Genomic DNA, 11,797 nt, shown 5'->3' on the forward strand with positions numbered 1-11,797 from the left:
AAGAAACGATCAACTTGGAGTCACAAATATCCAAGTCTGACCAGCAGTATTAAAGATTAGCACAGGATCGAACCCAGTAAGCTCTCGGTGCTAAATATAAACGCAACCATCAAGCCATACTACTGTCTATGTATGCTTAAAGATACGTGGGCATTATTAAATGTTTCTATGTATGCTTAAATTGGTAATTGGACTATTTGTCACATGGCGGTGGTCACAAAGACAATTTTTGCCATGAAAATCGCCAATACACAATATTTGGCACTCAAGTTCTCATTAGTATGATGGAGTTTTCGGCTGCCAGATGTTCCGTTATAGAGATTTTAGTGACTTTGTGACGAGTACTTTGTGACCAGTAATCACCGAACCCTTAAATTACAATAAGCATAGAAGTAGAATGCATAGAATGGTCATTGTTAATAAAAGTATCGTCTAAAAGCGAGCCATCGAAGAGAGAGACGGAAAGTCAGAAGAGAGACAAAAGAGAGAGAGACAAAGTTTAGCAAACAATGAACAAACTCTGCCGCGCAGAGTTTTTGTAGCAACATTTTTGGAGACTGAGAGCGATTCTATGCATTCTGCTTCTATGAGATTAATTAAGATACATGGGCATTACTAAAATACAGTGGTGGCTCGTCTATATGGGCTGCGGGGCTACAGCCCTCCCAGTACAGTACAAATGCATGCTATTTTTGCCGTCCATATGGGCTGCAGGGCTACAGACCTCCCAGTATAGTACATATTCATGCTATTTTTGTCTGCATTTAATTATTGGTATGGTCAACGAACTATTACATCCCGATTAATCTCTGCAGCCCCCCCCCTCTATGAATTCTCACGAGCCGCCACTGCTAAAATAGTAGATAAGGCAGTGCATAAAAAGTTTAAAGTGGACATAAAAAATGTAAAATGGATAAAGAAAGTAATAGACTCAAATACAATAACATTGACCAACAACTATAGCGTTTCTCTTTACTCAAATTAATTATATTTTTAAGAATCAAAGTAATGAATTAAATAAAATCTTTTATAGATTATGATCTTTTATTACTTATTATGGTTTATAGACGTGAATTTTAGCGCGAGAAACATAGTTTTTATCGAAAACATGAGATATGGTGTATGGACGATTTTTATGAGGTTACGGTCTGCAAAAACTAGTAGAAAGTGACAATTGACGTTTGCAGGTGACGTTTATCAATCGCTATCCCGCGAAATTACCGTAATTTTTTCTTTTCATTATATTCTAATATATTCATACATATTTAAGCATTTATTGAAAACATATTTCGCATTTTTATGAAAACTTCAAGAACTTTTCATCAAAATAAAAAATACGTCATCCTAGAACATGCATGTAAACGAAACTCCTCAAAACCGGAACTCTAGTATGAGTCATACTGCATGATGCAAAATATAATTCATCTAAAAATATAATTCATCTTATTGTATTTGATATAAATTCAAATGCATTCCTAAATTTTTCATTTGTCATGGGTTTTTAAATAAATTGCGCATGTATTTCGGAACACGACATTTGGGTTGCCGACTTCAATAATAATTTTATTGTCATTTGAAAATGGCACTGACCAGTTATCCATCAAAATTCAGCATCCTAATGCTATTTTTGTATTTCACAATATTTTTATACTGAGTATTAAAACTATTCACTTTCATTTCATTTTCAACAATTCACTACATCTAACCCCGTGAATTTCCCCTTTATATACATGCTAATTTAAACCGACAGATTCAACAATGGAAGAAACACAAGACAAACTAATTAACGAGATTGACAATGAGCCGGAGAAATTTTTGCCTACTTTCAACCCATTCGATACAAGTATAATATACTTCCTATGTAAATAAATTACATATCATATTTTTACTAATATAAATACTCATTATATATAGTATTATATTTGCTGGCTGCGTACGGCTGGTGGATTTTGGCAATATCCACACTGTTATATTGGGCTTACAACAAAAGCAGACCGACTTTAGAAAAATGGAAGATTCAAAAAGAAGACGCTGAATATCACAAAAGTATGAAAACAACGAATGATGTAATGTATTTTTGCATTGAATGTGTATGATTTGATGTTTGTTATCAGATCCGGACATCGTTCTGAAGAGATTGGAAGCCATTGAAGCCGCTCGTTCGAAACAACAGCACATCTTAGAAGCATCGGCCAGAGAATATCAACAGAGAGAACAAGAAGTATGATTTAAATATATTCATTCATTTGCTTGTATATATAGGTAATATATTAATGTATTGTTTGTAGAAAGCTGAAAAGAAGCGGCAAGAATTTATAGATAAGAACACGGGGAAGAATGCTGGGAATAAGCTTGGAAGTAAAACCGGTATGAGTTTTGTAATTATATTTGATTAGAAAAGAATAGATTGATTGTGTTGTTTTTATTTGTAGATTACTTTCCTCTGTGCGGACCGGGTACGTCCGGAGGTTATAAACCTCCGAAGAAATCCAAATGCCCTGGAGGAGGGTGTGGACGTTAAAGTCTTTTCGTATAGTCGTATAATTAGTGCAATATTCTTTTGCCATAAACATGCCTTCTTATTAAATATTCCTTAGTTTGTATTCTGATAATTTTAGACGGTGAATGAAAATACACGTAACATATTTAAATTAATATTTATATGATAATTTAAAAAAAAAAAGACATTTCATCATTAATAATTGTAATTTTGCGTGCCTTGAATCTCATTTGATCAAATTTTAAAACGTGTTTTGTTGCAAGGCACTGTTGAAAAATATAAATTGTGTTTAAAAAGTGCAATATTGAGGTTATGTTGTGTAATACTTAATAATGTAACGACCGTGGACGCGGATTTGCGTCATGAACGTTTGGTTCGATTGTTGATATAGTTTATATTGTTGGTTGGTTCGAATGTTCTTCGAAAGATTGTCGTACCAGTCGGCAAAGTGTTACGGTTTAATTCTAATAATGGCTTTCTCACCGATGTTAACCAATTAATATTTTAATAAATATAAATCATTGATTAAAAAAATTCATTATTATTTACAAACAAAATACTCCATTTAATTATTTTATTATATATTTTGCACTATCATATATTATTTACATACCTTTCGAAGATCAATTTTTCTATTACATAATATGTATTATATTTACATATACACACCTAAGAATTAAATTATTTACACTAGTTATTTAACACCATTTTTTTTTAATATAAAAAATATATACTGACAAGTCTATTTTTTGCGCAAAATAAAATCGAAAAAATATGCAAGATTATAAAAAAAATTTCACTAAAAGGAATGTTTTCCAATGTAATTGTTTTTTAAATATTATTCATGCATAAAAGTCTTTACAATCATACAGAAAGCATAGTTGCTGTGACTAGACTGTAAACTGAATGTTTTACAAATGTATTTTAGTGTTAAAAATTCATCAAAAAAATTGTCTTTGGTATACACATTAATTTCACAATTATAAATTTAATACATAACATTGATTAATTCAGCGAGGCAAGACATTAAATTAAATGTGGTACAAAAAACGTTCATGTATATATGTTAAATCATTAATAATATTATATTAAATTGGCCATAATGTATTGGAGACTTACAAGTAGATAATCTGGCAGTACAGTTCAACAGTTTCGAATCAGCAATAGTTCATTTTATAAAAATATAAGTACAAAAATTTTATAAAAATTGTCTTTGGATACAAATTATAAATAGTCCACCAAATTGTCGTGCATTTAAAGGAATTTTAAGTACTTAAGACGTTACTCAAATTATAATAATTAATATCGCTAGCACCGATTATTTTTATCTATCAATTTGGAACAATATATACATAGATACCTACATACATATTATATTCAACTCTTACCGTCATCGATAACAATAACTTTCAAATAAAACAAAAAAACTACATATATAAGGAATGCAATATAAAATTCTCACAATATGTTTGCAGCACAACAGTCTAAATGAGTCATTCAAAGCATCGAAAATTTAAAATTAAACACACTTCAAAACCCCATAACCTCGAAAGCAAAACCCGAATGAACTCAATAAAAGCAAAACATATTTATAATAATTGTGCGTTAAATCAATATGAATAAAAGTCGACGTAAGTCATGGTTGAAAATACCGGTTTATACTGGCGGTTCTTAAAACATTTTTTTTAATATCCAATTCACAACCCTAAAATTTGACAGATTATAAAATGATTAAAGCCACAACTATTCATAAAACTATTATGAATAATTGTCAATAATAATAATCACTGGTATAACTTTATTATAAACGATGTAAATATATCATTGGGTCTTCATTTGATCAAACTATACTAAAACGACTATTCAACAAAAATAATAGCATTTTAAAACCATTGTGTCAAATTTCGAATTGTCGCAAATCAATGCGGTCTACCTTAGCATGCGATCTACCTTTGAATGGCAGTCAACTATTTTTTTTTTTTTGTATCGTAGCAAGAACCTGTTTATTATAATTTTTGTTTTTTCCTGCCGCCCCATAATGTTGTCGAAGCATTTCTATCAAAATATCGTCAGCAGCGAAGAAAATACCAACCCTAACAACCTTATCTTAAATGAACAGGGCCAACCCTAACTTAACCTAACCTAACCTGACCCTTAAATAAATAGGTGTTGGCTGATAAGATTTTTTATTTCAGCAATATTTTCACAAAAAAAAAACATATCTTAGCAGCCAACACCTATTTATTTAAGGGTCAGGTTAGGTTAGGTTAGGTTAAGTTAGGGTTGTCCCTATTAATTTAAGATTAGCTTGTTAAGGTCGGTATTATTCATTCTCACTCACACGCGAGAACTGAGACCGCATATTAAAGTAAAAACGTGAAGGTAGATCGCATACTAAAGTAGATATGTGAAGGTAGACCGCATACTAAAGTGGCACCCTCCGGTCTATATATACTAATCATCAAATTACAATACATTACATGAGAGAGCCCAAGAAAATACCTTGTAAATTCCAGCTATCGTATCATATATGGAAATGCCACATCAAAATTCGGCCAAATCTTCACTTGATCTAATTTTGACGTGGCTTAATATTAAAAAAAAGCAATGGCGAACTATTTATCGTCGAACCTTTACATTCCACAAAAAAAGGGAATAGTTCCACCGAAATTCAACTACCACATATTGACTTAAAATAAAAATAAAAATCTAAATTTTTTATAATCACTGGTTTGACATTTTAGTACATACATACATATATTGTATCATGAAAACATGATGACGGTGGATTAAGAGCTTTCCTCACTATCACGGTAAAGCTTTTTATAAATACAGGGTATTAATGTTTAAAATGTCAATTAGAAAACTCTATAGCTAAAAACATACAATAAATTAACCATTGTTGAAAACAAAAACGCTTTACAAACTACATACAAAAAAAAAAAATGAACACCAATTTTAAAACTGGCCGTTTTAATAATACAAATTTAGTCCGACTCGGTTGCTTCAGCTCCACATGGGATCGTAGATGAAGTTCGGCTTGTCGGGAGCGATGTACACTCGGCGACCCTTGTAGAAGCAGTTGACCACGCCAAGGTAAGCCGTTCTGCCCACTCCGCTCTGAAAACAACGTACACTTCAGTACAGACCGGCATTCAAAACGGTATACAAACACTATGTGTATGAATCATACTCGGAAGTCTTCCATGAGACCCAAATGTCTAGCCATCTTCTTGTATTCCTCTTTGGAAGTGTATGTGAGGCGAACTGTGGCCAAAGACGGATCCGTAACTACATCAGTCATTCCACGCAATGAAGCCAAAGTCACCTCAGTGGCCGAATTGACGTCCATCATGAATTTTTTATCATATTCACTCTGAAATTAAATCAATTATGAAATTATAAATACTGTAGAAATACATTGTATCTGTATTGTACACTCAGACGAGTGACCTCGTCACACGACCCTGCACCTGGGGGAAAATGCTGGGAAGCTGCACAGAAAATGACCTCCAAACAACAACCTCTAGACACTCGTCAAGCAATCCGGAATGCGCCAACGTACAATAATAACATCACGCGACATCCATACAATGACATCAGCACATAGCCGTTTATCGAACTTAAGTATATAATCCAGTGCACCAGCCCCAGACGCCAGTGAGCCTTTGGAGTTCAGCCAGCCCACTCTTCCGAAATCGAGCAACTAGCTCCTTTACCATACATACTTGTATATTGAACAATAAATAAACTTCTTCCAAACACAAACGTGTTACCATAGGTTGGGACATTGGTCAACACACCTCCCAGCCTAAAATACTATACACACTAAACATCCAATATTAAACATTTCAACTGACTGAGCATATTTGATTAAAGTCAGTTGTGTCGCGTCGCATAGATCTGGGCTTGGGTTAAATACATATTGGGTCACTGTAAAAGTAGTTTTACTCGATAAAAGTAGCAGCCTAAAGCAACACCAGCGCCAAACTTTTTTTTTAAATACACCTGTATTACCACCCATGCTCAAATAAATATGTCTATTATAGTATAGATTACCTTCATTAGATAGCTTAGATTGAGTTTTGTGAAAGGAACTGATTGATCATTCAGTTGAATGTATTTCAAATATTTTTCGAAAAACAGTCCATTGCTGACACCAATCTGAAAATAAAATCATAAAAATGTATTATAATACAATATTTAAAATTGCATGTCTTACATATAATTTCATACGGTGTATGTGGTCAAACATTTAATGTACCTTTCCGAACGTCTTCGTCCGAGGAAGTTCAGGTCTGATGCACGCCCTGTCTTTCCTCTGTTCTGGCTTCCGTATCCAGTCATCCCAATACCTGAACAAGAACACAATTAGAATAATACATTAAGTACCCATTTTGTAATGCCCCATGATAATATAAATATTAGGCAAATCGTTAAACTAACGCAGGCGGCCATTTCGGCTGTAATTCATCCCAAAGCTGCTTCCTCAACATCCATCCGAGTCCTGGGAAGAAGTCGGACCGATGCAACAGCTCTGGCTTTGATGGGTCTACCAATCCGACTTTACCATTGTCATTCCAAGCTGACACACACCTGAAATCAGAACAAACCAATACATAAAACTCTGAGGTTTTCATTCAGTTTCGCGTTATAGTTTGATTTCTGTGTACTACAGATATAGGAGGACAACATCCATGCATATGTTTACAATATAGTTGAATGGGTCATCAGTATTTATTTATTTTGGATCCAGACCCTCTTCAGATTCAGTTTCCCTATATTCAATTAATTGCGACAATAGCTTAATTTTAAATTCTGTTATACAAGTAAGCGTATTATTACATAACTAGTGTTAACTAAATGCTCTAGAGGAAACATTGGTAGTGTTACGTACACCGCCGAGTAAGTGCAATCGGATTAGGCCGAGTAGCATCCCAGAGACTGTGTGACCGTTATAATTGGTTTCAAGGATTATCTCCAGACTAAGTGCAAGTAGGCTAAACAATGGCCACCGAATTGGCCGCTATTGGTCCCTTCTCAGAAGTGACCGATACCGTGGGACTGAGTGTCGTGGGAATACATATCCGGGTACATGCCTAAACAATAGGGAAATGACCGGACGTCGATGATGCCCTGAGCGGCCTATCCGTTATAAGGCGGTACTTAGGCGATATCAAGACATTCTGGACAGAGCACTGCCAGTGCGTGTATCTCCTTAATCACCAATAGATGCTGTGAAACGACTTTGGCCTTTTACTTGGATCCTCCACCCACCCCTACGCAACAGTAGCAAACAGTATGTATAGAAGTTTTTTCTTGATCTGTATATTGTATGTATATTATTTCTTGATCTGTATATTATTTTGTCTTGTTCGTATATTATATTCGTACATTTTGTTGGAAGTGTTTTAACTGTGACGTACATATGTCGAATTGAAACGACTATTATAGTACCGCAAGCAGTGCCGTAGCGAGGCTATGGCAAATGGGCGAGTGCCAAGGGCGCTCGATGTGAGGGGCGGCGAAGGCGCCCCTCGCCTGTTTTTAAATTTTTTTTAATAAAACATAAAATTTGAGATTAATCCGATGTGTTTTTGAAATATCCATTTGTATATACATATGGTATTTTTAACTGGTGAGGGCTTATTGACTTTACTGAACAAAATTTAGAAAACCAAGGGATAACATGTTCTCAAAAATACTTGGAAATAGATTGTGATCGATTTCTAAATGAACTTAAATGTTTAAAACATCAATTACAAACTTCTTACGAGGGTAGAGACCCCAGGAGAATGTATCACATTGATATTTTAAATATACTATGTAGATAGATAGGAGTTACAAGAATCCTATCTCAATACGTATGTATGTATATTTATCACTGTAATGCCTGCAATAGAGGCGTCAATTAAAGGCTTTAGTCAAGAGCGATTATCAATTCCAAGTATATTATCAATACAAAGTGAATTAAAAAGTAATATAAATTTTGATAATATAATAACAGACTTTGCTAACGCCTAATTCACGGAAAATTCGTCTTCAGTTTTTTCTATCTGTAATAATTAATAGTCAAGTTGTTAATAATGCAATAGATTACCGTTCTGGACAAATTTATGGTTTTAGATAAAGAAAAATTTATTTGAAACAAACATTAATAAAAAATATAAAACACCAATAGAAAAATTAATTTTCAATAGATGGTGCTAAATGGTCGTGACACTATTTTCCTAGAGGAAATATCGATAGCAAACAGTATATATATACAGGTTTTTTCTTGATTGGCGAGCGTTATCGCAGACACACAGAATAGCGCTATTATATATGTATGTAGTGTTGGAATTAAACGAAAGGCTGATGTATGGGCTATGGCTGAGAAAGGGTATGTTACGACCGATTGTAGAGAGGGGATGGAAAGTGGCAGAGGGCGCGAAAGCGACCGCTATTTTATAGTCAGTAGAAGTTAACCTTCCACTGGGGGGCGGTTGGTCGTTAAACCACCGCGTGGTGTCGTTTTAATAAACAACATGACTGAAAACGCACGTGTTTGATCTTCAATTCCACCGCCACATCCCATCGTGGTCCTGAACAGCGTCAACTGTTTAGGAATTCCACCCACATGTATATGATATGATATAATGGATTTGTAGATATCTACAATAAAAATACCATAGTGTAGGATCGTTCTTGAGCAGGGCGTAAGTGCCGAGGAAGTATTCATAGAAATCGCTGGAGATGTCCAAGTCATCCTCTACAATGATGACTGACTCATAACCGAGCACGTGGAACGTGTGGTTCAGAGCGAAACGGTAATGTCTGGCTATGTTGAAGTAGCCACGGAACTTCTTCTCCTTCGGCGGAACGAGAATGTCGGTCAGGTCCGGCTGCAAAACCAGCGACACGCCGGAATCCGGAGCGTTGGCATAACGCTCCAACACTATACGGGTCGGCTCGTGATTGCAATCCTGAAATCAATCACACAAAAAGTGCATAAATATATAAACAATGACTGGTTTTGTATTTGTATTTACTAAACTTGTATGTCAATTTTATTTTGAAAACTGAATCAACATTTCCGATGAAAAAACTGACTTTGGAAAGCTCATTTAGAGCAACAATACTAAATCGAATGCGAGAATAGTTTTACGATTTATTTTATAAACTATGTAGATTTATTTCACTGTGCAATTACCTGACTGATGATGATGGGGAATTTTTCTTTGCTTGGTCTGTATTGTATCAACAGATCAAGGCATCTCGTTACGTTGACACGATTGCAAGCCAAGACCAAAATTGGAATTTTGTCCTCCAATTGAACTGTAACGATAATAATAATGTTATATTTTAATGGAAAAATAATAACAATGTACAATTTTAATAAAACCTACAATGCTCGTGATCACTAATACGTTTGATATTTTCATTAAGATAACTTTATTTTATTTTAACACAGATATACCTGGAAAATTAATTACAAACAATGCAGCATTTTATTATTACATAAATCACTGTATTTCCAGAAATTGAAGAACACGAAATAACAATTAATTACAGAATTAATCCATTGAGTCATCTGTGGATTTTAGATTTGCACATAATTTTTACGAATTGTACATACAATAAATACAGAAGATTTGTGACTGCAGGAAAGATGATTTTTTGCCAATTTTGAGGAACCGTTTTAACAATGATTAGATAAAATTGGCAAACTCTGATAAGAAACGATCGATTGGGAGTCACAAATACCCCTAAATCTAGCCATCAGTATATTTAATATATTATCCTTATTAATTCAATTCAGATTCGTGTAAATACGAGTAAATACTAGTACGAGCTTTTAGCTCAGAATGTTACCGATTTAAAATTCAGCACACTTCCAATTAACTTTTTAAACGAAAACAAAAAATAGTGTGGCCAAAACACTATTCCAATAAACATGTTTCAATAGAAAATACTCATTATAAAATAGTATTAACAGGGGGAAAAAATCCCAAATGAAATACGTATTTTTGACTTTTGATTTGAACTGGACGACTACTTAGAGATATTTGAAAGCTGAAAAGTACTACAAACGAAAGATAAAATACCCGACTATAGATTCCAATATTCATTTTAAACAGAAAATTGACAGATTTTGAGACATCAACCGAACAACACCAAGATATAGAAAAATCGCGCGGTTTAAAAAACACATATATCTCCGAATCTCGAGCCAATCAACAATTATTATTACCAGTTTCGTGTTCACTGGGCGAAGATCTATAAGACGTCATATCTCGTCTCTGAACCAAAAAAAATCGTCATTTGTCGAACAGTGTTATCATTGCAAAATGCAGCGAGCTCACAATCTGACTGTACAAAGTAATGTAAAAAGTGTAATCTAAAGCCTTATCATAGAAATAGTAAGCCTTTACTTATAGACAAAGTAATACTAATTGGTGCACCGATTAGTATTACTATATAATTGGTAATATGAAAATTGAAATAAAACTATAAAAACAGATATGAACCAATTTGTTCGGGTTCGTCGGTCTCCTCCAAAAGCTTCTGTTTGATCTCCATCAAAATATTCTTATTGCTCTGCAGCTGAATGCTGAAATCCTTCTCGAGCTGTTCGACGCGTTCGGCCAGCCGGTTCCTGAAGCGGTCCTCCTCGGCAGAGACGGGCCCCTCTCTCGGGCGCGCCTCCAGCGGACCTCCAGCGGTGAACGTGACGTACGTGAAGATGAGCCACAGCGTGAGGCACACCAGCGACCCGATCACGGCCTTCTTCGCGTACAGACGCATGACGACGTTCACTGACACTGCCGCTGGTCATATCCCAACAGATTCTCCATAGAGTACGTGTATAACCTCAAAGTGCGACACCTTCGAATGGAACGGGCTTCGAACTTCGACTAGCTCATATCTTCGGGGACAGATTTCTGGGGGGAGGGGGAGTGAGGGGGGTCGGGGGTGCGGGGGGAGACGGCCTAAGTGGCGACACGTCAAAATAAAAACATCTGTCAACGCGTTTTTAATTTCGCACTTTGGCCGCAACACACCATTTAACTATTACGTCTATTAAGCCGGTACTGACGTTTCATTCTTTTTCATTTGATTTGTTTAAAATCTAGAAACTGTGTCATACGTCACCGGCGTTCGTTATCAAAACTTGAAAAAAATCATTAATGATCAAATATTTGTCATCGGTAAATTACAAAATATTGTGTTACAAAAACAAAACAAACGTGTCGAGGAAGATGCCCTGAGCGACCTGTCTTTTATAAGGAGGTACTTAGACCATATCAAGGCATT

At 34.9% G+C, this 11,797-nt stretch overlaps 2 protein-coding genes across 3 annotated transcripts in view; one reads left to right on the top strand and one right to left on the bottom strand.

Annotated features, from left to right (window-relative positions):
• Positions 1-11,556, bottom strand: part of Mgat1 (alpha-1,3-mannosyl-glycoprotein 2-beta-N-acetylglucosaminyltransferase) — a 110,217-nt gene extending 98,661 nt beyond the window's left edge. The window contains exons 1-8 of one of the 2 annotated variants that reach the window (XM_077437255.1): positions 11,011-11,556; positions 9,693-9,817; positions 9,170-9,465; positions 6,947-7,096; positions 6,765-6,855; positions 6,560-6,664; positions 5,694-5,876; positions 4,469-5,620 (exon numbers count right to left, since the gene is read on the bottom strand). In XM_077437255.1, coding sequence (XP_077293381.1) covers positions 5,507-5,620; positions 5,694-5,876; positions 6,560-6,664; positions 6,765-6,855; positions 6,947-7,096; positions 9,170-9,465; positions 9,693-9,817; positions 11,011-11,287 — 1,341 coding nt within the window. In that variant the 5' untranslated portion in view covers positions 11,288-11,556 and the 3' untranslated portion in view covers positions 4,469-5,506. Of the gene's footprint in view, positions 1-4,468; positions 5,621-5,693; positions 5,877-6,559; positions 6,665-6,764; positions 6,856-6,946; positions 7,097-9,169; positions 9,466-9,692; positions 9,818-10,733 lie in introns of both variants that reach the window. The other variant, XM_077437256.1, reaches the window with a different exon arrangement.
• Positions 1,146-3,053, top strand: LOC143916245 (selenoprotein S-like). The gene is made up of 6 exons (XM_077437273.1): positions 1,146-1,222; positions 1,751-1,843; positions 1,915-2,046; positions 2,115-2,221; positions 2,289-2,367; positions 2,433-3,053. The coding sequence occupies exons 2-6, from the start codon at positions 1,759-1,761 to the stop codon at positions 2,519-2,521; spliced, it is 492 nt and encodes a 163-aa protein (XP_077293399.1). The 5' UTR covers positions 1,146-1,222; positions 1,751-1,758; the 3' UTR covers positions 2,522-3,053.
• Positions 11,557-11,797: the final 241 nt, after the last annotated feature.

The sequence above is a fragment of the Arctopsyche grandis genome, chromosome 8 (assembly GCF_051622035.1).
Source record: "Arctopsyche grandis isolate Sample6627 chromosome 8, ASM5162203v2, whole genome shotgun sequence".
NCBI lineage: Eukaryota > Metazoa > Arthropoda > Insecta > Trichoptera > Hydropsychidae > Arctopsyche > Arctopsyche grandis.